The 27883-nt window shown below is 43.0% G+C and overlaps 1 protein-coding gene across 1 annotated transcript in view; it reads right to left on the reverse strand.

Moving 5' to 3' along the window:
* Nucleotides 1-27814, reverse strand: part of Entpd5 (ectonucleoside triphosphate diphosphohydrolase 5 (inactive)) — a 37866-nt gene extending 10052 nt beyond the window's left edge. Inside the window, 10 exon segments of the mRNA XM_059279571.1 lie at nucleotides 205-284; nucleotides 556-644; nucleotides 1343-1378; nucleotides 1595-1670; nucleotides 5474-5617; nucleotides 7613-7692; nucleotides 8611-8825; nucleotides 8827-8891; nucleotides 24509-24578; nucleotides 27374-27814. Of these exon segments, the coding sequence (XP_059135554.1) occupies nucleotides 205-284; nucleotides 556-644; nucleotides 1343-1378; nucleotides 1595-1670; nucleotides 5474-5617; nucleotides 7613-7692; nucleotides 8611-8825; nucleotides 8827-8891; nucleotides 24509-24517 (794 nt within the window). The 5' untranslated portion in view covers nucleotides 24518-24578; nucleotides 27374-27814.
* Nucleotides 27815-27883: the final 69 nt, after the last annotated feature.

The raw sequence follows: 27883 nt of genomic DNA on the forward strand, positions 1-27883 counted from the left end.
CTTTTACATCACATACTTTTGAGACCCCAAACCTCCTGAGTTTCTCAAGTTTGGAGTATTGCTTAAGTTTCAGTGGACAGGGCTTAGGGGACTGGCAGAGACTTTCTGAGACTGATAAGATACAGTAACAAATACGAAGATGCCCTGAAAAGTTAGGAAAAGTAATACAATGTGAACTATTGTTCTTCCCTACCCGCTCCTCACCTATGTGTATAGAGCTTAAAAGTGCTGTTAAACATCTCAAAGGAAGTGAGGTAGCCCCTAGGCGTTTGTTCCAGGGTTTTCTGCAAATCAGAAAAAGCAGAGAGACTTCAGCATCTGCAATTACATGAAGATTTTAGTACCACTATCCACAACCCTCTCTCCCCAAATCAAAGCTGGGGAAGATTACATTGCAAGTCTCCCACGACTTGAAGAACCAGAGACTTCTCTAGTCATTGACTGACGACTTAGCCTAGTCACTGTAGAGCTCATGTCTCAAAACAGGATGCTGCTTTCTTGGCACCAGATGCTTTCTACGTGTGTTGCCAACATGGCCTTAATAAAATGACTCACCGCAAACTGGGGTAGAAACGTGATTTGGGTGGAGGCCCCCCCCAGGTCAAGGGTCCCCATAGTCTCCTGGCCATGGCCATGCAGTTGACCTGTTAATGACAGCAAGGTATGAATGAGTACCCAGGCCATCCAGACACTCTCTGCAGGTTCTCCCCTGCTTTTATTATTGTACACCAAGGGTATTTTGTGACTATTTACTGCTCCCTGAGCCCAGAGGCTGCAGGCTAATGTAAACACAGAGGGCCTCCTGCTGCAGCTGAGGCCTTGAAAGCAGATTATAAAATTAGCTTATCTCCCAACTCTCTTTTTTGTTTTTGTTTTTTTGAGACAGGGTTTCTCTGTGTAGCTTTGGAGCTGGTTCTGGAACTCGCTCTGTAGACCAGGCTGGCCTCACAGATTTCCGGCTACCTCTGTCTCCTGAGTGCTGGGATTAAAGGCGTGAGCCACCACCGCCCGGCTCCCTCTTTTTTAAAAAAGAGGTTTTTTTTCTATTTTAATTATGTGTATGTGTGGGTAAATACACATAAGTGTGGCTGTCCAGAGGCTAGAGACCTAGAGCTGAAATTACAGGCAGTTGTAAGCCACCCAAGGGTCTTTGGAAAGAACAGTAAGTGCTTTTAACTGCTGAGCCATTTCTCCAACCCAAAAAAAGCCTCTTCTTTTAAAGAAAGAACAGTACAAGAAGAGAGAAGTGGATTTTACCCTCCTGGTAAAAATGAACAAACAAACAAAAACTGTAAAAGCCAGTTAAGGTTATAAGAGAAACTTCAGGATCTACTTAATTTACCTGTTAGGAAGTTCACAGTAACCCAAGCTAAGATGCCTAAAGGAGAGAAAAGCAAAGATTACATTCCAGATCATCTCCCCTCTATTCTATCTCTAAATTTCATGTCTAGAGCATTGTCTCCTGCCCTATCCCTCCATGTTTACTTAGCTCCTCGTTCTTTCATGCTGGACACTTCTTCCCAGGCTCCTGAACTGGATCATTCATTGATTCCAGCCCCTCTCACCCAAGTACATATTTCACCCTCTGTCCCACCTTCATAGGACCCATCCATGATGCTAACGCTGTCATCTGGGACCAGGAAAGGTGACTTCTTGAAGATCTCCTCTACCTAGGGAAAAAGTGCAAAAATCTGGATTCTGTGAAACAGTAAAACAAGTGATCACCAATGATCCCACTGGCTGTGTTCTCTAAGTCCTAGAAAACAGCCCTCGCTCTTTTCCCTAGATCAAACAACAGCGGCATTTACCCCTTTCCCTGTGAAGCCGGAGAAGGAACCAGGCAAGGAAGTGTCATTTGCTTGCAAACACACAAGCACATGGATTCCTTAAGAAAGCCATCTAACTTTCCTATCAGCTGCACCTAGGGAAGAACGTATATTTGACCCTTCCAACTCCAGTCAAGAGCCTGTACCTTTGTTAGCCCCTGCCTAGCTCTACCTGGACATGCAGTGAACACTGGTGAGCCTAAAAGGAGCTAAGGCACTCACTTCTGCTGGATTTGGTGCCCAGCTAGGGCCTATAGAGACCTAGGGAGACCTCAGACCTGGCCTTATGGAGTCCTGTTTTAGGAGGTGTGAGTGAAGACCTTATACAAATGCTTCTGAGTCTCCATAAATATAGGCCACTGATGCATGCATTATGGCCTTAAAATGTTTTTAAATTACATTTATGGATTTCTATGTGTGAATGTGCACATATGTGTGCATTCATGTGGGCCTATGCATGCCACAGCACATGTCTGGAGGGTAGAAGACAACTTTCAAGGGTCAGTCCGATCCTTGTACTATGTGAGTCCTAGAGATAAAACTCAGGTTACTGCCTGGTGGTGGTGGCACACACCTTGATCCCAGCACTTGGGAGGCAGAGCCAGGTGGATCTCTGTGAGTTCAAGGCCAGCCTGGTCTACAGAGCGGGATCCAGGACAGGCACCAAAACTACACAGAGAAATCCTGTTTCAAAAAACCAAAACAACAACAACAACAAAAACTCAGGTTACCAAGCTTGGTGGCAAGCACCCCTAATGCTGAGTCATCTCACTGGCCTACATTATAGTTTATTTTTACATTACTATTATAGATGGGAGATTCTCCAAATACAAATCAAAGAACTCTACTCAGTTTGCTGTTCTCAGTTTGCCTTCTCCACTCCCATCTTCTGCCCCAAGTTTATTCTCAATGCAGCAGCCAACACTGTATTTGTTTATTTGTTTGTTTGTTTATGTATATGTATTTGTGTGTGAGCACATGTGTATGGAGGTCAACCTCAGGTGTCTCCTTCAATCACGCTCCACCTTACTAGATGAGACAGTGTCTCATGAACCTGGAGGTCAGTGAAGCCCTAGAGACCTCCTGTCTCTGTCTTCCCAGTAAGGGGCCACAGGTGCACACAGCCATGCTTACCTTGTGTGGATGAGAGGAATCAAAATGAAGGTACTGATGTGTGAGTTTTTAAAATGGACAACAGATTATTTCTTAGTTCAAAATATCCTGATAGCTTCCTTAACAACAACAACAACAACAACAACAACAACAACAACAAAACACCCAGGCTGGAGAAATGGCTCAGCAATTACGAGCCCCAGCTGCTCTTCCGGAGGTCCTGGGTTCAATTCCCCAACACCCACATGACAGCTCACAACCATCCATAATAGGAACTGATGCCCTCTTCTGGTGTGCAGGCACACATGCAGACAGAGCACTCATAAATACATACATTTATATATATATACACAAAAGTTTTTAAAAAGTAAGTAAAAATGTTATTTGTCTTTTAATACTGATATGATTACTCCCTGTCACCCAGCTTCCTGACTGCTCCCCTTCCTCTCAAGCCAGCCACAGGACTTCCTGGAAGCTGTTCGTGACTTCAGGCTTTGCACCTGCTGTTTGTCTGAAAGAGTCTTCTTACAAAGTCTTGTACAATCCTTCATTCTCCTCAGATCTCTGATCAAATAAATTACATCTAAGAGATTTGGCTAGAAAGATGGCTCAGTAGTTAAGAACACATATTGCTCAAAGAGATCTTTGCTCTACTTAAAACAGCAATGCCCGCCCCCCAGCATTCCCTAGATGCTTTACCTTCTTCTATCTTCCCACAGAATCTGCAGGGCATGAAATAATCTGTATTAACCGACTTCGTTACTCATTTTCTGTCTTCCCAACACTAGAATGTAAGCCCCATGTGGGCACTGACCATCCTTTTGTTCCTTGTCTATGTTTCCAGTAATTCACAAAACACGGGAAGCACTGAGGAGGTAGATGAATGAATGGATGAGGATGAAGAATTGAGATCTTAGGGGTTGGAGATGGCTCGGCGGTGAAGAGCACTGGCTGCTCTTGCAGAGGACCTGGTTCCATTCCCATCACCCACATAGTGGTTCACAATCATCTATTACTTCAGTTTCAAGGGATCTTAGCCACCTTCTCACCTCCACAGGAACCAGGCATGCATTCGATACATAAATGCATGCAAGCAAAATAAAAATAAGTAAATCTGACGAAAAAACTTTTCAATAAGAGTTGGGATTTGAATTCTCACAGACATACTTAGACAAGAGACTCAAACCCTCTGTGCTGACAGTCAAGAAAACCTGTTGACACTAAGACCTTGCTGACGACTCACCTCAGACTCAGACAAGAACATGATTTAGGTGGAGGCTATGTTAGAGGGCAGACTCCCACTCTGCTGTGATTTTTTTTTTTAATTAAAATGAGATTCTGCCTATAAATGTTCTTTACAACATGAAATCTAACGTTTATTATGTCTTATGTTTATTATATAAGTACATACAATAAAATATAAAATATTAAGTTTAATAAAACTATACTTAAATTTTTTATTTGAAGGGCAATGTTTTTTAAAAAAATATTCTCAACATTTTATGCTGAGAGAAAAAAAAAACTTCTAAAGCCAGAGACTATCAACTGTATAATTCCATTTGTATGGAACATAAGAAGAAACAAACCTTCAGAGACTATCAACTGTATCAGTCCATTTGTATGGAACATAAGAAGAAACAAACCTTCTCTACTGTGAGAGATCTGTGGTTGCCTGGTTTGAAGGGTAGTGAAAACTGACTGTAAAAGGGCACACAGACATCTCTATTTGTCAAAACACCTTTATCTCAACACTTTAACATATATTTACACTTTAACTTGTTTGTGCACGTTTGCATGTGTGTGTACACATTTGTGTGCACAGATGTATGTAGGGCAGAGGTCAACTTTGAGTTTCCTTTCTCAAGGTCTGTCACCTTAATTTCTGAGACAGGATTTCTCACTGGGACCTGGGTGATCAGGCTAGGTTGGTTGGCCAACAAGCCCCAGGGATCCCGTCTCCATCTCTCCAACACTGAGCTTCTGAGGGTGTGCCACCATGCCTGATGTTTTTATGTATGTGCTGGGGACCCGATGCTCACACTCTGAGCTATGTCCCCAGCTCCATGAATAGACATATGTCACTATACATCAATTTTCCTCAACAGAGTTTATTTAAAACTGTTTCTACATTATACCTCTAGAAAACTCATATAAAGACTATCTTGGAGGGCAGGTGAGATGGCTTAGTGGGTAAAGGCACTTGTCCCCAAGCCTGATGATGATCTGAGTTTGATCCCCAGGATCCACCTGGTGGAAGGTGTGAATGAACTGAAAGTTGTCCTCTGATCTCCATGCTGTACTGTGGCACATGTTGAATTTACACACACAAACACATTCAAAATAAACAAACAAATAAATGCATACCATGGAAGGGAGTACTTTCGAAGGTGATAATTTAAAATGTACATGACTAGCTTACTGTCCCCACAATGACTGAGCAGTGATGGGGCACCGAAAACAATGTCACTCCAAAGGACTTCTTAGAGGAAAAATCCCAAACCCAGCATTATCCAAGACTCGGGTTTAAATCTCACCTCCAGGAGCAGAGCCTGGGCCTTCTGCTCGGGCAGCAAACGCAGCCCGGCTGTTGCTTTCAGAACCACTGGGGTCCTTCTCCAGTGACTTCTGGGGATTGAGTCTTTGGCCACCTCTAAGAGTCCTTCAACAGTCTCAGCACCCTTTCAAAGAGAAAACACATTCATCCAATGGCAGGCCACTTAGCAGCACTAAGAAGGAATTTGGTAGAGTGAGTGCTCCAGCCCCCCTGCTCTGGAGAAGCAAAACCTAGAGAAATGGAGTACTTTAAAGAAGACGACTCATTTCTTTTTGAGAGTCATAAACTTATTCTTTTTTAAAGATAATTGATTTTTATTTTATGTGCATTAGTGTTTTGTGTGCATGCATGTCTATGTAACAGTATCAGATCTTGGAGTTACAGACAGTTGTGAGCTGCCCTGAGAGTGCTGGGAAGTGAACCTGGGTCCTCTGGAAGAGCAGTCAGTGCTCTTAACTGCTGAGCCATCTCTCCAGCCCAAAAGTTATTCTTTTACAGAGCTGTCATTTTGAATGATTGTTATGTTATGTTTCTGTAAATTTAGATTTAGGCCATCAAATCAGGGAACTTGCTTGTGAGCCATGACCTAATGTGGGTTACACGGCTTTCCTGGGGCTTGGTTTTTCTAGGCTAGGGGCTGGGAAGTATGTCTCATATTGCCACTAAACTGCCATGTGCACTGGATGAGGCACAACACTCACAAAAATGCTAGCTGTAGCGGTTATCTCTAGGATAGAATGTGATAGGTTCTTTTTTAAAATATCACCAGTACCAACATGCATGGCACAGCAGATCATTAACCTACGACAAATGAAGACTATTATTTAAAACTCCATGTTTGGGGCTGGAGAGATGGCTCAGTGGTTAAGAGCACTGGCTGCTCTTCCAAGGACCCAGGTTTGATTCCCAGCACCCACATGGCAGCTCACAACTGTCTGTCACTCCAGTCCTGGAGGTATCTGATGCCCTCTTCTGGCCACCACAGGCACTGCATGCACATGGTGCACAGACATATATACAGGAAAACACCCATACACAAAATAAAACGAAAAAATTAATTCCACTGCTTTACTAAGTGAAAATTTATTCTGATAATGAGCTACCTTTTGAGACGAAGTATCACTGTATAGCCCCTTGAACGTTTTTGATCCTCCTGCTTCAGCCTCCCACACGCTGACACGACAGGTATGAGCCACAACACTCCCCCTTAGCAAACATAATGCATCATCCTTTGTAAATGTCAAATCGTCTTCTGCTAATGCAGCTGCTTTCAATAGTTCAGTTCCTAGCACACTTGCCATTTACCTACTGAACTAGAAAACGCATCTCAGTTCTTTACACTCACACTGTTTTATTTGTCCACTGTTTGTTTGAGACAAAGTCTCTGTAACCCAGGATGTCAAAACAAAACAAAAACACTTCACTATGTCGCCTAAGTTCGCCTCAAACTCATAGTAATTCTCTGCCTTAGTCTCCCAAATGATGGGATTACAGTGTGAGCCACCACACCTGGCTAGGCTGGCACCTAGCAAACCCCATCAATCCTCCTGTCTCCACTCTCCATGGTGCTGTGGTGACAGGCAGTCAGGCAATGACATGTCCAACTTTACAAGGGTGCTGAGATCTGAGCTCAGCTCCTCACATTTGCACAAGTACTCTTATTCACTGAGGCATCTGCCCCGCTCCCAAAATCTATGTGCTAGCCTTCTTCCTATGCCTTCTGAGTCTGGGGTGTACAGTTACGGTTACTCAGAAGACTAAGGAAGGAAAAATGGTCTCATATGCCGTCAATATTATTACTGAACAGCATGAGATGTGTAACGACAGAGGTGTTGTAGACTTGTCAAGGCACTGAGACCCTAAACATCAAATTAAGCCAGGCCTGGTTTTGTAGGTCTAGTTACAGCTATTCAAAAGGCTGAGACACGAGGATCATAATTTTAAGGCCTTCTAATGCCACTGAGTGAGCTCAAGGTCAGCTGTGTCCACTTAGTGAGATGCTGTCCCAAATACGAAGTAAAAAGGGTTCTTGGACAGAGCTCAGCCACAGAGCACTCACCCTGGGTTTGCTCCCTAGCATACATAACATGGAAACAAACCCGTCCATCATAACACTCACCTGCTTGGGTTGATCTGCAAAAGCAGAAAGTCCTGGCTTCACAGAATCAAAAATTTCACCTTCCAGAAAGGGGAGCTGTCCTATTTTGTCCATGGAACAGAGAGAAGGTGGGGGGGATTACTTCAGATGCTAATCTCTAGACACTGCTGTGTGATTTAATAGATTACAAGTCTCTATCCAAGCTGTGAGGAACGCTTTGCAGAAGCACTGGGAAGGGAGGCCACAGGGGGTTATGCAGCCCTAGAGGGTCCCTTTGCCATCTCTCTGATGGGACTCTAGCTCTTACTCCTTCCAACTCTGTATTTTTTTCCCAAACTGTTAATACATTTTTGAGACAGGGTTTCACTGTGTAGCTCAGGCTGGCCTTGAACTCCCTGCACAAACTCAGCTAGCCTTGAATGTCCTCCTGCCTAAGCTCCCTGGGCTCTTCAGATAACAAAAGGAAAGGAAACTGACAATTCAGAAAAAAAGTTAGTCTCCAACATCCCCTCAGTCCCCTTTCCAAGGATGGCAGTGAAAACTCGTACCGACACTTCTCCCCAGAATCACTGCCAACATTCTCAATATTCTGGACCTCTGGGATACTAACTTTTGGAGAGGATGAAGGACAAATTACAGCTCTACTTGGACAAAACACACTCTCTCTCATCTGAGACAGTGCCTGCTGGGTCTCAAATGCCCTGTGTGGCTGAGGGTGACCCTGAACTCCTGATTCTCCTGCTTTCACCACAGTTTATGTGCTGTTGTGGATCAAACCCAGGACTTTATGAATGTTAGGCAAATGCTCCTCCAACTGGGCTACGCCCCTAGTCTGTCCCACACAAGTCTCTCTTAATTCCATAAACTGAACTATGTGTTCAATAGTATCAATAATCTCTCTGAAGAATCCAACAGCTGGAAGGCTCTCTAATCCACAACACACCCAGCACATCTGTCTCTGGAAGAAGATGCTAAGGTGTAAACACATGCAGACAGCAAAAGGTCCCAGCGGCGCTTACCTGATGTTCTCTGCACAAAAGTATAAACATGAATTCGAGTTCCGGTGCTGCCTGCATCAAACATAATTCCATAAAAGGTGCTGGCACTGACATTAATGGGGCACATGGAAGACAAAAAGACACCCTCGAACCACGTCTGCTGCTCCCTGTAGCAGACAGTGCTGCTGGCACAGCCCAGCATCAGCGCGAACAGGAGAGCACCCCAGGAAGTGGCCATTCTTCCCACGGTGTGGACTTGAGGCTTCGGTGCTGAAGCGGTGCTGCTCACACTCCTGTAGGGGCTTAGGGAACAGAGATACATGGGTTAGCTAACCGGCTTTTATGGTTAACCTATTTTAAAAATAAATAAATAAGTAACTCGTTGTGGAAATTCTACCAGTCTCCAAGGTGTTCCTTCTCTATTTCTCATAACCAGTACAACAAGCTAAACCAGGGCAACACAGGCTCTCAGGCCCTTCTTCTGAGAGTATCTGATTGCAATAGGAAACTGGGACTTAAAATATACTTTCCCACACTTTGTCCTGAACTAGAGGGTGGTTTTCACATACTCAAAGGCTTTCTTCTTCCTGCTTCTGTATGGTTCGGATTAACTTTCTTCTTTCCATTTTGACAAATTTGCCTTTATATCACACACGAACATGCCTCCCTCTTGGTTCTGACTGGCACTTAAGAAGTTCACTCAATTGGGCATGATGGCAGAGACCTGTAATCCCAGCTATTCATGAGGCTAAGGCTGGAAGGATCACAAGTTAGAGGCCTACTTGGGCCTACTGAGTAAGTTTAAGGTCAGCCTGTTCAACTTAAGAAAACTATCTCAAAATGGAACATTTTTAAAGGGGGATATAGGAAAATTGGAATGCTTGACTAGCATGCTCAATCCTTGAGTATGATACTCAGCACCACATGAAGCAGGCATGGAAGTACAAGTATGTCATCTCAGCACTCAGGAAAGTCGTGGCAAAAGGGTCAGAATTTCAAATCATCCTTGCCTACTGGGGTGGTTTGAATAGGCATGGCCCCCAAAGACCCATGTGTTTGAATTCTTGCCTGTAGGAGGTGTGGCCTTGTTGGAGTGGGTGTGACCTTATTGGAGGAAGTGTGTCACTGTGGAGGTGGGCTTTGAGGTCTCCTATGCTCAAGCTACACACAGTGACACAGTTTACTTCCTGTTGCCTTCGGATCAAGATGTAGCTCCCTCTCCTCCACCATGTCTGCCTGCACTCTGCCATGTCCCACCATGACGATAATGGACTAAACCTCTGAAACTGGAAGCCATCCTCAATTAAATGTTTTCATTTATAAGAAACCCTCCATTTATATAGAAACCCTAACAAAGCCACCTATACTGTAAGTTTGAGACCAGCCTGGGATATATGAGACCCTGTCTGAAAACAAGGCAACAGCAGTGGTGGTATGGGGTTGCTGGGGACATAACTTTCCTACTTGTCCTTTCCTACAATTCAAGAGGCCCTAGATATAATCCTTAGTGCTGAAGAAAAAATGCTTCACTTCTAAATTAAAGTTGTAAAGACGGTATAAAGCTCAGGACCTAAGGGGAGCTCATGAAGCACTAGGTTTGATCCTGACCCCACATAGCCAGGTGTCAGGATGTACCTGTAATCCCAGCAAATAAAAACAGGTTGAAGTAGGGAGATTAGGAGGTCAAGGTCATTCTCAGCTGAGCAGTGCATTTGAAACCAGCAAGATGATCAAACTTTAAGGTCAGGGAGGCTGAGGCAGGCAGGTCTGTCTCTGTAGGTTTCAGCTAGCCTGGTCTAGGCCAGCCAGAGCTACGTAGTGAGATCTTGTCTAAAAAAAAACAAAAAGAGTAAGCTCAAGGTCATCCTCAGGTACACCATGGATTTAAGTTGGCCTGGAATCAATAAGACTTTGTCTCAACAACAAAAAAGTTATAAAACCTCTATCCTTATGCTTATTGCCTTCAAAAAGCAGGTCACTGAACTGCCGCCTGTGATCAATATTGGTAGAGGATTTCATGTCTAACATTTTAAGGAAATAAGTCAACACATTTTGTTGTTGTTTTTTCGAGGCAAGGTCAACACAATTTAAAAACACCTAACAAGACCACCATGGGCTTTAAGTTTCAGATCATATTATTGCCATAAGAACTTAAGAGTGAATGGACAAATTTCTTGTGCACTGATCTCTTTTGCCTGTATACAGGTCTGTGTACCACGTTCACACTCCATGGCCAGGGAGGCCTGAATGGGAGTCAAATACCCCAGAAATGGAGTTACACAACCATTATTCATAGCCATGTAGGTACTGAACATTGAGCCTGGGTCCCCTGGAAGAGCAGCCTGTGCCCTGAGCTGCTGAGCAGCCTGTGAATGGACAAATTATGGTAGAGACATTCTACGTCTTGCTGGAAGTCATAAAGCAAGTCAGTGGTGAAATCCTGACCAGAAATCAGATGTTTCATCTTTCTTTTTCTCTGATTTCAAACTCTTCTCTTATGGCAAATGTATATGTGTTCATGTGTTGAGATAGGGTCTATGTATCCCTAGATGTCCTGGAACTCACTATGTAGAACAGGCTGTCCAAAAACCTACAAAGACTCACATGCCTCTGCCTCCCAAGTACTGGGATCAAGGGTGTGTGCCACCACTGCCACCACACTTAGCTCTAGCCACCATATTTTTAACTGTGCCCTCAGAAGAGACAAAAGCGTAGTTCGGTAACTATGTGTCTTGAACTTGTCCAATCACTGCTGGAAAGCTAGCATAAAGGCATGGAACACAGAGGAGAGAGTACCACTGTCAGGACTGTTCTGGGTTTCAGGCCGGCGTTTGTCTCTAGTGGGGAGCTACACAATCCCGAGGAAGTCCCTTAGCCTGAGCCTTCACTCCTGTCTGTAAAGAGGAAGAGCAAGTGTTCTGTTTCCTTCCTATATGGTTTTCTGTTACACGAAGCCTAATTGGTCTTATAATAAAAACCTGGAGCCAGATACTGGGGTAAATGCTGAGAGATCAGAGGAAACAAGCCACAGCCACTTCTCACCTCCCCAACTCCTCAGCGGAAAAAGGAAGACCCTGTCTCCACAAATCCACAGACTGAATGCCCCTGAGTCCTCAGCCGAAAGAGCACCAAACTCCTGTCTCCGGCCTTATATTCCTTTCTCTGCCTCGTCATATCACTTTCTGTCTCAACCTTCCTAGTGCTGGCATTAAAGGCGTGTGACTCCCAAGTACAGGGATTAAAAGTGTGTGCCACCACTGCCTGGCTCTGTTGCTCTTTTAGACTGGATTAATCCCATGTAGTCCAGAGTGGCTTTGAATTCACAGAGATCCAGATGCATCTTTGCCTCCTGAGTGCTACGATTCAAGGTGTGTGCCACCACTGCCTGGCCTCTGTTTAATCTAGTGGCTGGCTCTGTCCTCTGATCTTCAAATTTTATTTGTTAGAGTACAAACAAAGTATCACCAGTTTTCTCTTTCAAATCACAAGATATTGTTTAAAGATTGACTGTATAATATCTTCTAATCTTTTCCTAGGACTGATGTTGTGAGAAATGGGAAGAGACAATGGATTTGTTATTATTGTTATATTATTATCAGTTATTATATTATTATTATTATTATTGACACTTTCAAAATGTACAAGAGGCTTTTTTTTTCTATCATAATGCATCAGAGCCATTAAAGAAAGTTGTGAATGTTCTTGAAATCTGTCATGAAAACTTTCAGTAGCAGGGCTAGAGAGATAGCTCAGAAGGTAAGATTATGTTCTGCTCTTACAGAGGACCCGAGTTCAGTTCCCAGCACTCACACGGAGTAGTTTATAACTGCCTATAATTCCAGATCCAGAGGATCTGACACTCTCATGCAAGTACTCACTCAACCACACAATTAAAACAAATAAATTTCATTTTAAAAACCCAAACCTTCAGTAAGAGCGTAAGTGGAACAATGGAATTGACTCTACCTGGTTGTTTTAAACATTTATTCTTTTCTAGATGGACATTACATGAAACACAAAACAAAACAGAACACGGTTTTGTTGATTTGTAGCTGACCTAAACTATAAAGAGAACTAGAGGTCTTCAAGTTGGGGTTTCTCAGACTCAGCACTAACATCTGGGGATGCTGGTTCTTAGTCACAGGCTGTCCTGTGTATAGTAGGTTGTTTAGCAGCATCTCTGGCCTATACTCAAGGCTTCACTGCTCCCCTCCCAGTACGCCAACTGTGACAACTAGGAGTGACTCTGGACATCTCCAGCCCTCTCCTGGCTGTTTGCTCTTGCTTTAGGCCACACATTTTCCTGGTATTAATGAAAAATGACACAGCTATTCTCCAACAGTTAAGTCTTGCTTAGTCAGCAATTAGGTATTTACTCCCAACAGTTCTGAGTCTTCTGATCCAGCTTTTACTTCTGCATTTTTTATGTTAAGTCACAACTGCTGCTTAATTCACAAGACCTGAGACCAAAGCTATTCCCCAGGCTTTTTACCCCTAATAGAACACTTGGTACATTTGGAGTATACAGATTAGGGGTCCTTGATTATTCTCCTTTGTTAACCAGCTGGGGTTGTTTAACCAAAACATCTCTCTCCCCAGAAACAACATATTACATAAAGTAAAGTAAATGGAAGTTTAAACTTGTAGTTTAAAAACATTTAAAAGAGGCCAGGCGGTGGTGGCACACACCTTTAATTCCAGCGCTCATGGGGGTGAAGGGTGGGAGGCAGACGGATCTCTGTGAGTTTGAGTCCAGCCTGGTCTACAAAGTGAGTTCCAGGACAGACTCCAAAGCTACACAGTGAAACCCTGTTTCGAAAACAAAACAAAACAAATTTAAAAGAACTACCAAAATTTAAAAGTTACACCAGCCAGGCGGCAGTGGTGCCATGCCTTTAATCCCAGCACTTGGGAGGCAGAGCCAGGTAGATCTCTGTGAGTTCGAGGCCAGCCTGGTCTACAGAGCGAGATCCAGGACAGGCACCAAAACTACACAGAGAAACCCTGTATTGAAAAACCAAATAGGGGCTGGAGAGATGGCTCAGAGGTTAAGAGCACTGTTTGTTCTTCCAAAGGTCCTGAGTTCAATTCCCAGCAACCACATGGTGGCTCACAACCATCTGTAATGAGATCTGGCACCCTCTTCTGGCCTGCAGGGATATGTGCAGACAGAACACTGTATACATAATAAATAAATAAATCTTTAAAAAAAAAAAAAAAGAAAAAAGAAAAACCAAATAAATAAATAAATAAATAAATAAAATAAAAATAAAAATAAAAGTTACACCAATATACTGCAATGGCAGTTTAAATATCTATTCAAACACCAAGACTCAACTTCTATCCTAAGGCTAGGAATGCAAGCTATTATTTAGTGAAAGAGACAATGAGAATTGCTAATCTTTCAGAATCCCAAACAAAGGACACTGCATCCCAGGAAACCAAGCACAGACAGGGCAGCTGCCAGGCCAGATTTGTACTCACTTCTTAAAGCACTCCCTCCGGCTGACTCTTCCTTTACAGCAAGTGAGCTACTCATGTAGCTCAACTGAAATATCTGAAAGCAGAAACACTGTTTTAGATGTTCTTGGTTTTTGTTATGTAGTCTTGGCTGGGCTTGAACTCACAGAGATCAGCCTGCCTCTGCCTCTCAGTGCTGCAAACAGCATCGTGCACACCATGGCTGGCTGTTTTAGATTTTGTTCAACATTTGGTCCCTCTTCTCTCTGAAAAGCCCAGGCACCAGCTTTCTCAATCTGTCACTAAACTCCTTCCGGGGTCTCTCAGATTTTCTGTATTACTGTGGTTTCCATAAACCTCTCCAGCAAACATTTCATTAAGGAAACATTTGTTTTCATCCAGAAGAGAGTTAAAAAAGGGGGAAACACACGCTAAGCATCTGTTTTCACGGAGTGAGAAACTGCAGAGTCATACTTGTGTAAGGGGAAGGTCGAGCAGAGGGTTTACAAGAAAGCAAGAGGACACACAAGATGCCCTTTGCCCTCAGCACCCGCCTTCCAACGCCTCCTGCAAGCTCCTTTTTCTTTAAGACTGTTATTTTGAAAATGGTATTAGCAGGGTTTTCAATGTGCAGTTTCTAGACAGGCACTGCATTTCACAAGACCTGCTTGCACAGCTTGCTCGTTCACTGTTAACAGTCTTTACTCATATGTCACTTTCTCAGTGAAATCCTCCCCGGCCTCCTTTTTAAAAAATGCTACTCAGCTGGCCACATGCTCATTCTTTATGTTTCTTCACAGTGATTTTCTCCTCCCAACACCCACGTTCCTCCTCTCTCCACTTCTATCCTCCATGTGAGCTACCTATCTACCGGGAGTTTTGAGTTCTGCTTCTGTGTTTATTGCTAGAACAGTGATAACACACAGTGGGTGCTGGGTAAGTACCCTGAAGGGATAAAAGCAGACCTAATAGCTCAGACATAGGTCTGGACCATTTAGCACAGTATAGGAGCTTGACTTCTTTCCAAAAGATTAATCACCCCACAGGGGAGAACATGATTCCAAGCTGTCAAGGACAGACATTTATCCAAAGGTGTAGATTACACAAAGATTTCATTTTGTCCTAATGAGTTAAGTTTCATGTGTTACTCAAAATAATGTAGACAGTTGTTTCCTTTTTACAGACTGGGGAGAATACAATATATTTCAACCCACTATTTCCAGAATTGTATTCTGCAATAATCTCTTGCTCAATCTCTTCTCCCCAACACAGCCCCTTCAATTGCTTTAAATCCTTGGATTAGGTAATTAATGTATGCCCATCTTTTCAAGAGTGGTTTTTGGTTTGTTTGTTTTCTGATAAGGTCTCACTGTGGGGCTCAGGCTGGCCTCTAACTCTGATCCTCCCCTCTTCACCTCCTGAGCTTGTCACTGTTTCTTTATAACCAGAGGGGACACCAGTCCTCCTGCCCAGCCTTCCCGACCTTCACAGTTTGCTTCCTCTCCATCCTCCCTGCCCTTCAGAACATGGGCGACCACAAGGGCAGAGGCTCCGGCCCCATGAGGTACTCACCAGCTCCTGTCTGCCTGTTGGCATTCACTGTGGATTGCCTTTGCTCTTTGCTCCCTGGCCAGCCCTCCCGAAACAAGCCTTGCTTCACAAATGACTCACCGAGCTAGTTTGCAACTGTGTAGCTTTTTGCTAACTCATTCCCTTTTATCTCTCTCTCATTCTTACCTTCTCCACCTTTTTCTGCATACATGATTGGTTCATTTACTTCTGTAATTGCTAAATGACAACCAACAGAATTATTGTTCATAGGGCAGAAGTTTCTTTCTTTTTGGGGGGAGGGAAGGGGTTGTTTTGAGACAGGGTTTCTCTGTGTGGTCCTGGCTGTCCTGGATCTCACTTGTAGACCAGGCTGGTCTCGAACTCAGAGACCCACTTGTCTCTGCCTCCCGAGTGCTGGGATTAAAGGTGTGTATCACCACCACCCGGCAGGGCAGAAGTTTCTTAAGAACTGAATTCTAGTGGGATTTGGTAGCATAGGGATGTAACCCCAGCATACAAGAGGCTGAGACATGAGGATTGCAAGTCTGTAATCACCTTGGGATAACAGAGATCAAGGCCACCATGAGCTAAGTAATGAAATCTTGTCTCAAAAAATTAAAACAAACAAATAAATAAAAGAAAAATAAATTCTTGAATTTTGTTTTTTGAAGATTTTATTTCTTTACTTGTATGTATTTGCCTGCCTGTTGGGTCTGCCATGTGTTTGTGGGTGCCCACAAAGGCCAGAAGGCAGCATTGTGTGCCCTGAAACTGAAGTTCCAGATGGTCATGAGCTACTACTACATGGGTGCTGGGATCCAAACCTGGGTTCTCTACAAGAGCAACAAGTACTCTTAACCCTGAATTAAGCCATCTCTAGCCCCTGGGATGTTTTTACATTAGATAAATGGTGGGAAAGTTAATGATAGTTTCCATTCCTGGGATAGTCTCTAGAAAGCTGGTCATTTGTTTTCCAACTAAGTGTCAAATAGATATGCATCAGGCTAGAGTCTAGATGTATAAAGGGCATCAGTCTTAGTGGGGACACTTACTGAAAATAAATAACAGACGGGCAAACTAATGGCTAGCGTGTGTTGGGGGAAGTTCTCTGGCAAAATGGGTGCTAAGGAGGGGATGAGGACCAGGCGACTGCTTAGGAGGGGGAGATGGAGGTAAGCAATGATGGGAGGCTTCCTAAAGGCTGAGGCCAAGGCAGATCCTGGGTCAGAAGGAGGCATTAACTTGCAGAGGTGATACACGGGAAACTCTGAGGACCTCAAGTATGGAGGCCAAATGTGAGGAAGGATAGTTCTGGAGGACTAACTCAGAGTTTTAAAGCAGTAGGCTTGTTTTCCTTGTGTAGTTCCATGGTAACACCCTAAGGCAATTATTTAGGTCTTTCTATTTATTCCCTCCCTAAGAAAATAGCAATATTGACTAAGTTGGATAAAATGACAGTACTCATCAATAGCTGAAAATTAGAATAAGAGACTGGAGAAGTCCATCAGAAGTTCTGAACACAGTGACATGTAAACCAGCCTACTGCCAACTCATCTGCGTCCACAGCAAAGCTGTCTTTAACAAGGTTAAACATTAAGCACAGAACAAGTTTAAAATGTAACTCGGGTAACAGTTTGGACAGTAAACTTAACTATAGGACTAGATATGGCCGAAGCCACACCAAGCAAAAGGGAGGTGGGCCTCCTAAGGTAAGTGTGGGAGAGTTCAGCAGTGAGCAAATGTTCAGCAATGAGCATGTCTCATCTGGGGTGGGACATAACTGATACCAAGGGTCAGAGCCTTGGAGTACCTTGGTATCTGAATCATGTGGGCATGCATGACACCTTTTAGGTCCTCAAAGCCAATGAATTTATCCCAAATGGGCTAAGGGTACATGCAATGGAGAAAGGGAATACCCCCAAGGTCTCATGATGATTACAGCCTGGTCTACCTAGCGAGTTCCAGAGTTACATGGTGAAAACCTGTCTCAGACAAACAAACAAACAAACAAACAAACAAACAAACAAAAAAAGGCGATATAAAGAAGAAAATTAGTAAAAAAAAAATTTTAAAACTCTTGAATCTATTTTTGTTAATAGTCTCATCATATTAGAAAAAGAATCAAATTTTAAAAACTACATTTCATACAACATTCTGCTCATTTCTATAAGCAAAATCAAATTAAAAATTTCAAATAAAAATGAGATACATTTCTGAAAGAGAAGAAAACAAGTAAGCCACTATTGCTACCAGTAAATAACTGAACCATCTACTGAAACTAAATATTCAAGAGTAAAAGTATAAACAGAAAAGGAACTTATTTACACTACATACATAAAAATGTTTCTAACCATAGAGTAGTAGATTAGTAAGGTATAGAAGAGGTATTGGTAAGAAGGGATACTACTGACAACCAGCACAGCTCTGAAAATCACAAAAAGACCTAACCACATGTCATTTGAAATGTCAATAAAACTAATAAAAAGGCGGGGCGGTGGTGGCTCACGCCTTTAATCCCAGCACTTGGGAGGCAGAGGCAGGCGGATCTCTGTGAGTTCAAGGCCAGCCTGGTCTACAGAGTGAGATCCAGGACAGGCTCCAAAGCTACACAGAGAAACACTGTCTCCAAAACAAAACAAAACAAAACTAATAAAAAGGCTTAATGAAAAATCAATTTTTATTAAATCAACACCAAAACTATGCACATAGAAACAGAGCACACTCAAAGAGTAAAACTCTCCTAGTGAGGTGGTTCGTCTCACATTGGTGGGGAGGGGGAGGCTCTTTGTCAGCCAAAATCTCACCAGGTTAGTCAGGGTGGATTCCCTTCAGAAGGGGAGTGACTCATAGGTTCTTTAATGTCCTCCAGTCCTCAACTCAGACACCATAACTCCCATTAAAGGATTAGAACCGATTGGTAGTCAGAACAAATGTAAAACTTCCTTATAGGCAGATTCCTTCCTTCTGTATCTCACCTCCATCAGAACAGTATTAGACGTTTAGACCACTAGTGTCCATGAGGCTCATTCTGTACACGGAAAGCATGTGGGTGTTATATCAAAATGGGTCTGGCAGTGCAAGCCTTCCTTCTGCATTGCTGTAGGCTTGATTGAGTGAGCTACAATAATTACCTTCCAGAGACAGCTGTGGCTATTGCTCCTTCCTCCTTCACAATCACAAGGTCTTCTCTTAGCCATGCATGAAGAATCAGTCTTTTAGATAAGAATACATTATTAATCAGAGAGGGGTTTATACTGCTCAATAAACAAATATAGTAAGAATATGCGGTGATAAGCTATCTCTACCTCATAAACGTGTATGGACTGTGGGAGGCATTCACAGCAACCCCTTTATCCACGGCTTTGCTTAGCAAAGTTTCAGTTATCCACAGCTGATTGTGGTTGGAAAACACTTAGACGGAAAATTCTAAAAATGAACAATTTAAAAGTTTCAAATATCTTTTTATTAAAGCATAGCTACAGTTATCTTATTTTATCATTTCTTATTGTGACTCTCTTGCTGCACCTCACTTATAAACTAAACTTTCTCACCAGCAGGAGCACATGGGAAGACATTACAGACAGGACTCAGTAACTTTTGTGGAGACAGAGTCTCACTATGCAGCCCTGCAAAACAGTAATTACTAAACATAGTGTCCTGGTACTAAAATTAGACTGTGGGAACACACGCCGCTCAGTGCACATGTGCATGTGCGTGCACACACCTGTGTGTGTGTTCAGGTGGAAACCAGAAGGTGACGCTTTCTACTATATTAAGACAGGGTCTTTCATTGGAATGACTGCCAGCAAGCCCCTGGGGTCTGCCTGTCTCCGCTCCACAGCAATTGAGGTTAGAGGCATGTGCCTCCGTGACTGGCTTTTTGTGTGGGTGCTGGGGATTCTAACTCAGGTCCTCATGCTAGCACAGCCAGCACCAAGACAGAAACCCATATCCCTGAGCCCTCTCCTCAGGTCCTCAAAGAGGGTTTTCTCACACTTGGTTGACTATAAACACTTCTCCTAGCATCCTTTATAATCCTAGAATGTAGTAGCATTTCTTTAAAACAAACACTTAGGAGCTGGAGAGATGGCTCAGCAATTAAGAATCTTTGCAGTTCTTGTAGGGGAGCCAAGTTTGAATTTGTTTCCCAGAGGCTCACAATTGCCTATAATTCCAATTCCAAGGAATCTGACCTCCCTAGCCTCCTCAGACACCTGTACTCATGTGTATATACCCACAGACAGATGGACAGACAGATACACACACACACACACACACACACACACACACACACACACACCACAGATAATTAAAATTTAAATTGCAAGCTGGGCGGTGGTGGCACATGCCTTTAATCCCAGCACCTGGGAGGCAGAGGCAGGTGGATCTCTGTGAGTTCGAGGCCAGCGGGCTTACATAATGGGTTCCAGGACAGCCAGGGCTACATAGAAAAATCCTGTCTCAAAAACCAAACCAAACAAACAAACAAACAAACAACCCCCCCCCAAAAAAACCCAACAACAAAAAACCCCAACACATTAAATTGCATATACTCCAAGATAATGATTCAAAATCAGAGCTACTTCAAACTGGCACTTGTATAGTACTCCTCCAGCCTTATCCACACATATACAAAGACTAAACAGGGGTTGGGGATTTAGCTCAGTGGTAGAGTGCTTGCCTAGTAAGCGCAATGGCCCTGGGTTCGGTCCTCAGCTCTGTGGGGGGGGGGGGAATAAAAAAGAGAAAACAAAGACTAAACAGATTCTTTTACTAATCTCCTGTTTTTTCAGTGGCATCACAACTTTCCAATATGAAATTTAAAACGTTTATTAATTTTTAACTTTATTCTCTCTTGCCTTCTATATTCAACACTCTTATCAAGTCTTTGTTTGCAAAACCCTTCCTAGCTCTTCCTCTTTCCTCCTAGTTCCACTGATAACTAAATTCTAGTCCTTATTACTTCAGACGTAAACTGGTATGGCCCCTAAACTGGTCTATCAGCCACTGTTGTTGCTATTCTGCAATCCATATGCTACCATCTTCCTAAAATACTCTTCACCATTTTCCCACTTAAAGAGTAAACTTATTAATTGCAGGGGCTCATTCATCTTTAACACTAATACTGAGCACTCAACAACCTCACATATACTTAATGAACTGTTTATTGAATAAATATATAAAAATGTGACTCTCTTTAAAATGTTCATTACTTTCTCGCTGTCTACAACAGAAGTTACAAACTCAAATACTTACAGAGACCATAAAGGAAATGTAATGAGTAACGATATATGTAAAACAACAGGACGTAACAGGGATTGTGGCAAATTGGAGAGCACATATTCACTAAAGGGGTAGGTTTTTGTTGTGGTTTTTTTTTTTTTTTTTTTTTTTTCCGTTTCCACTGATTGGTGCAATAATGGAACAGAGGCCTCATATTTCTAGCCCATCTGATTGTGAAGATAAGCCAGTGTGGTGATATTTTGAACAAATAAAATGTGCCTGAAGATCAGACGACAGAACAAGCCAATAGATTAAAAATAGAGGCCAGGCAGTAGTGGCACACACCTTTAATCCCAGCACTAGGAAGGTTGAGACAGGAAGTGATATGGCTGGGCAGAGAAAAGAATACAAGGCGGGAGGAGACAGAACTCTCACTTTTTCAGGCTGAGGAGTTGGTGAGGTAAGAGGTGGTGGCTGTGGCTTGCTCTGCTACTTTGATCTTTCAGCTTTCATCCTGATATCTAGCTCCAGGTTTCTATTATAAAACCATTTAGGAATTGTGCAACAAGCCAGGCCAGTGAGATGGCTCACTTTAGTGCACGCTGCCAACTCTGACAGCCTGAGTCCAACCCCCAGGCTCCACATGGTAGAATGAGAGAACTGACTGCCCAGGTAATCTCCTGACTACCACACCAACATCATGGCACACAGACTCCCGTACCCACCACTCCTTCTAAATAAATAAATGTAATTTTTTTAAAGAATAAGCTAAAGGCACAGATTTATAGAACTTGCTGGTTTCTAAATCGTGACAACTAATTCTCCTTAAAATCAACAAATATCACTATTCCCCTCACCAACCAATCAAGCAGATAATTTAAGTTGAAGCAAGACATTTATGGACTAAGTCTAGCCCTCAAGTCACATGTTGTTAACTCTAATATACAGGTTGAAGGACAAACTTCTGACATTCTAAATTCTTTTGTTTCTTTTTTCATCAAATTTTAGTATTTATTTATTTGAAACAGGGTTTCTCTATATAAACCAGGCTGGCCTTGAACTCATAGAGATTCACCCTCTACTTCCTAAGTGCTGGGATTACAGGTGCATGCCCCTGCACCTGGCTTAGAATATTTCTATCGGGTTTGTGTCCATGTAGAGGGCGATATATGTGCATATCACTGTCTGAATATGGAGGCAGAGGATAACTTGTGGGAGTTGGGCCTCTCTACCATGTGAATTTTTTGAGGCAGAGTCTCATGTAACCCAGGCTGTCTTCATTTTTCACTTGAATACCTAACTGAAGATAATCTTTAACTGCTTATCTTCTTACCTCTACCTGCTAAATGCTAGGATTACAAGAGTGTGACACCGTAATTTCCAAGTCCGTTACTGAGTTCCCAGGCTACCCTTCCAGAATGTTTTGCCTACTTCCAGACAAGAACCTACTGCTGTCCTCCAGTGGTTCTTAAACCATCAGGTCGTTTTAACAACCTGGCAACTGGGTATGGTACACATGACTGTAATCTTAGCACCTGGGAGCTGAAACAGGAGAACCAAAACTTCAAGGTTGCCTGGACTACATATTGACTTTGAGGCAAGTTGGGCATAGCGAGGCTGTGTCTCAAACACACACACACACACACACACACACACACACACACACACACACCCCAAAATCCTGAGGGCTCCTTAGTTATGATTTTAAAATTTGTATTATTTACTTATTTGTGGTCGTGTGTGTGTGTGTGTGTGTGTGTGTGTGTGTGTGTGTGTGGTGTGTGTATGTTTATACACCTTTATGTAGGGACTCTCTCTTGTTCCCAAATATCCCTCAGTCTAATGGGAGCTTGGAATGTTCTTTACTCATTAAATACTTGAGGATTTTTGTTGTTTTTGAGACAAGGTCTCATGGAGCCCTCCTGTTCAGCCTCCCCAGTGCTAGTATTACAAGTATGGGCACTACGTCAGGCACTGTTTCTTTTTTTTGTTTGTTTGTTTTTGTTTTTGTTTTTCGAGACAGGGTTTCTCTGTGTAGCTTTGTGCCTTTCCTGGATCTCACTCTGTAGACCAGGCTGGCCTTGAACTCACAAAGATCCGCCTGGCTCTGCCTCCCAAGTGCTGGGATTAAAGGTGTGCGCCACCACCGCCCGGCAGGCACTGTTTCTTAAATGGATGAATATTTGAAGTATCTGTGACATGCTATCCTAAAACTTTTCCTTCCTTCCTCCCTCCCTCCCTCCCTCCCTCCCTCCCTCCCTCCCTCCTTCCCTCCTTCCTTCCTTCCTCTTTTCCTTTCTCCCTTTCCTTCCTTCTTCCCTAACCTCCACCCCTTCTCTTTTGGAGACAGGGTTTCACTGTGTGGCCCTGGCTAGACTGGACTCACTATGCAGACCAGGCTGGACTTGAACTCACAAAGATCTACCTGCCTCTTCCTCCCTAGTGTTGAGATTAAAGATATGCACTACCATATCTACACAGGGGCACTTTTCTTAAAGAATTGACTTTTAGCTTAGGCAAATGGTTGTGTTGGGAGAAATAATTAATAAAAATACAGTATTTTGGAAAGAACTAACAGTTAATTAGTTAATAATCAGCTATAAGAACACAATATTTTTTGAGACGAGGTCTCACATAGCTTAGGCAGGCCTTTATCCTTGTAGCTAAGGATGACCCTGAACTTGTGATTGTCCTGCTTTGACTTTCTCAGTTCTGGGATTGCAGGCATGTGACACTACACCCAGTACATGCAGTGCTGGAGATCAAACCCGGGGATTAAAGCATGGTAGGCAAGTACTCTGCCAACTAAGTTACATCCCAGCCCTAATACAGCTTAGATACAAATTAAAGGGTGAATTTGAATTGATCTAACTGGTAAGATTAAATCTTGACCCTCTAGGATTCTTTATAGTGCTCCTGTAGGGATGCACACTAATCACACCACAAAATAATGTCCATTTAATAGAATTCTATATGTAATAGACCTGAGTTCCATTCCCTAGAACCCACCATAGAAGGAGAAAACCAATTCCATGTGATTAAAAAAAAAAGTAGGATAAGCCAGGCAGAACATAAAGACACATGCCTTTAATCCCAGCACTCAGGAGGAAGAGGCAGGTGGATCTCTGTGAGTTTGAGGTCAGACTGGTCTACAGAGCGAGATCCAGTACAGGCTCCAAAGCTACACAGAGAAACTCTGTCTCAAAAAAACCAAACCAAAACAAAAAAAAGTAGGATAAAAGTAACTCATTTCTACAATACTCAGAAACACTGATCAGCTTCTTTGGATATAGTTTGTATAGTAACATATTTACCCAGGATTCTAAAGTCTGCATGAAAACAAACAAACAAAAAAATTAATGGCTGTTTTTCAGTATACAACTTTATCTCTGAAGTAAAACCCAGTAAAGTCACAGATAACTAATGATTAAACAGTTTTGAAAACACTTGGGAGAAAAGATTAGGGATAATATTAATTTTGATATAAAATATTCCTGAATTGAACTCATACCTGATAATAATATAATTATTGAGAAAGATTAAAAAAAAAATCTTTTGGCAAAAGATGGTCAAATTCAGGAATGACATAAAGCAAAGAACTCCTACCCAGAAGCAGAAGCATCTGGAGTACACATTCAGCTTTAAGCCAGTAGAGATGGTACCTCGGTCTGGATACTCTACTTACCAGGGTCATAATGATCCCCTCTGTGTGAATGTTCAGCCAAGATACTCTTCATTTCTGTGTCAACCAAGAACTGTGAAAACAGAGCATAAAAAGTCAACAAGTCCAAGTCAACAAAATATTAAATGACTTATGTCTTAAAAGCATCTAACACTCCCAACAATGAAACAAAGCAAATTCATGAAACAAAGCATTTCCCTGAAACTTAACAGTAAAGCTCCCCACCAGCAGTTCCAGAAGGAAATGATAACAGATAAGCTTCTCAACAGGAACTTCCTACTGTACACTCTTGACTTCAGTTGCTTCTTGTCAACAGATGACAGAATACCAGTGTCCAGTTCTTGGTGGAGAATGTGGAGGTTCAGAACACTGTAGTCTCTAGAACTACTGCTACCAGAATAAAGTGTCTTGGCATTTCTCCTATGAATAGTGCACATGGCTAGCAAGATGGCTCAGTGAGTAAGAGTGCTTGCCATGCAAACCTTATGACCTGAGGTCAGTTTCCAGAACCCAAGAAGGAAGAGAACCGACTCCATGCACACATCGTATCCATACACACTCACCTGCCCCCACATCGTATTTACACCACACACACACGCACACACAGAGTAAATTTAAAAAAAAATTTTTTTTGAGACAGCTCTGGCTGTCCTGGAACTCACTTTGTAGACCAGGCTGGCCTCGAACTCACAGAGATCCTCCTACCTCTGCCTCCTGAGTGCTAGGATTAAAGGTGGGTGCCACCATCTCTGGGCTTTAAGTTTTGTTTTTTTTTTTAATATATATTCATGGTGAACTGAATAACCAATGGGGGGGTGTCATCTCTGGGGGAGACTATCTCTCCCCCTCTCGGCATTCCTCAGTTGCCTGCAGTTCTTTGTGTTGGGTTGGGGCCTGGTAACCTTTTCCCTGCCATGTCAGCAAGTGTACTGGCGCCATCTTGCTCAGGTCTTGTTTAGATAGCCCTGAAATCATATATATTTATACAAGGAACATAACAAGGACTGAGCAGGCTGTACTTATTTATTTAGGAATATATACACACATATCTATATATAATGAAAGGATATGTGTACCAACAGTTAAAGAAAAAGAAGCCATGAAAGAGAGGGAGGGAGGGAAGGAGGGAGGGAGGGAGGGAAGGAGGGAGGGAGGGAGGGAGTGTAAGTGCAAGGGGGTACATGGGACTGGTTGCAGCTGGATGGAAAAAAGGGAAGGGGGAAATGGATGTTACATTTTAATTTTTTAAAAAGTAGTTTTTGAGTAGAGTTGTGAAATACCAATAAATTTAGGTAGGCCTTGAAAGAATTATATATATTCATGTCATACATTTTAATTTACAAAAAGAAATTTATTTATTTATTTATTTATTTATTTATTTATATTTATTTTTTTCTAGAGCTGAGGACTGAACCCAGGGCCTTGCACTTGCTAGGCAAGCGTTCTACCACTGAGGTAAATTCCCAACCCCAAGAAATTTATAAAACAGGCATGAAAGGGTGAAATGATATAATTTTATTGTAATCTCAAAAAACAGATTATTTTATGCTTGATAAAATACAGTAAATTACAAAGTATTTTAGAGCATTATGCATAGCCAGTGTGGTGGTGCACTCATTTAATTCCAGCACTCTGGAGGCAGAGGCAGGCAGATCTCTGTGAGTTCAAGGCTAGTCTGGGCTACATTGTGAGTTCCAGGTCAGTCAGAGCTAAATATGAGACACTACCTATAAAAATAAAGTACTCTGCATATAATTAAGAAGCAATCTTGCCAGGTATGGTGGTATACATATTTAATTCCAGCACTCGGAAGCAAAGGAAGGCAGATCTTTGTGAGTTCTAGGCCAGTCAAATACATATAGTGAGACCCTATATCAAAAAAGGGAATGGGGTGGGTCTAGAGAGAGAGTTCTGAGATTAAGAGCACCGAATGCTCTTCCAGAGGACCCAGGTTTGATTTCCAGCACCACATGTTGGCTCACAACCCTCTGTAATTCCAGTTTCAATATCCCCTTCTGGCCTCCAGAGGTACTGCAAGCACCTGGCATAGAGACATACAGCAGCGAGCAGAGCACTCCTATACATAAAATAAAAATAAAGGTTAAAAGACAAAACAAAACACAGAAGCTATCCTTTTCGAGACAGGATTTCTCTGTCTAGTTTTGGTGCCTGTCCTGGATCTCACTCTGTAAACCAGGCTGGCCTCGAACTCAGAGAGATCTGCCTGGCTCTGCCTCCCAAGTGCTGGGATCAAAGATGTGCGCCACTGCCGCCCGACCATAGAGGCTATTTTACTGAAGTCAAAATTTCACTTATGAGTTTATCAGTAGGCCTATGTTCAAATAGTAACTTTGGGACTGGCTTTTACTTACAACCCATTTTTGTGATGAAGTCTAAATATATACCTTATGATAGAAGATACCCTACTCTCTCTCTGCTTGTTATCTATAGGGCACTTCACAGATGGCTTCTCAGAGGTAATGGGATCTGCTCGTGGGTCTATTGGCCTGTTACACACAGAGGGGAGAATGCACCAGAAATAGAGTCAAAACAGACCATCATAACCATGTTAGCAGATGGTTCAAAACGGCTTTCAAGGTCATTTACCAAATCAACATGCTTATGCTAAGCGCAAAATTTACAAACTACATAAGCCACGCCTCCTGGGGGGTAAAGGGGGCGGGACTTCACTTTACAGTTAAGGACATAGTAATCAAGTTCACCCTAGAGAAGTGGAGCGGGGGTTGCCGGGGAGATTTAACAATGATGTTTCCCATAAATGTGAAATGTAATTTGAAACGGAGGATAATGCAAGAACAGAGCTTTCACTCACACGTCTCCTAACTATTGACTTGGCAGCCACAATACCTGTCTTCCGTAATGACTCACTCACTCCCTGAATGAAGGCATAATCACAGGGCTCCTCCTCTGAACAAACTAGAATACTGGAGTACTCCTTTTCGGGAACAGGGATGCGAGGCAAGCGCTTGCAACTTTATGCAACTTGCAGCGAAAGAGACTAGACCTGTGGTCACTAGAGGATGCCGGCGATGTTAGCTAACAGGAACCGGGGGTGGGGTTAGGGGGGTCGGCTGGAGCCAAGCACTTGCCACCACCGACACCGGGGGACGGATGACCCTCCCCGCCACGCAGCTCCAGGCAAGGGGGAGCGGGCGCCCGAGCGTGCTGACCCGGGAAGGCTGACAGCCTCGCCCCAGCCACCGCCCTCGGAAAAGTCAACTGCCTCCCTGAAAGCGTTTGGCCTGGGACGTCCCCGGGTGCGCCGTCCTCGGCGGAGCCCGCGAGACCGAAGCCAGGATGGAGGCGAGGTGAGCATGGGTCGGGCAGCGCGGGCGCCCGCGGAGGCAGAAGCGGGGG

Source organism: Peromyscus eremicus, chromosome 14 (assembly GCF_949786415.1).
Source record: "Peromyscus eremicus chromosome 14, PerEre_H2_v1, whole genome shotgun sequence".
Taxonomy (NCBI): Eukaryota; Metazoa; Chordata; class Mammalia; order Rodentia; family Cricetidae; genus Peromyscus; species Peromyscus eremicus.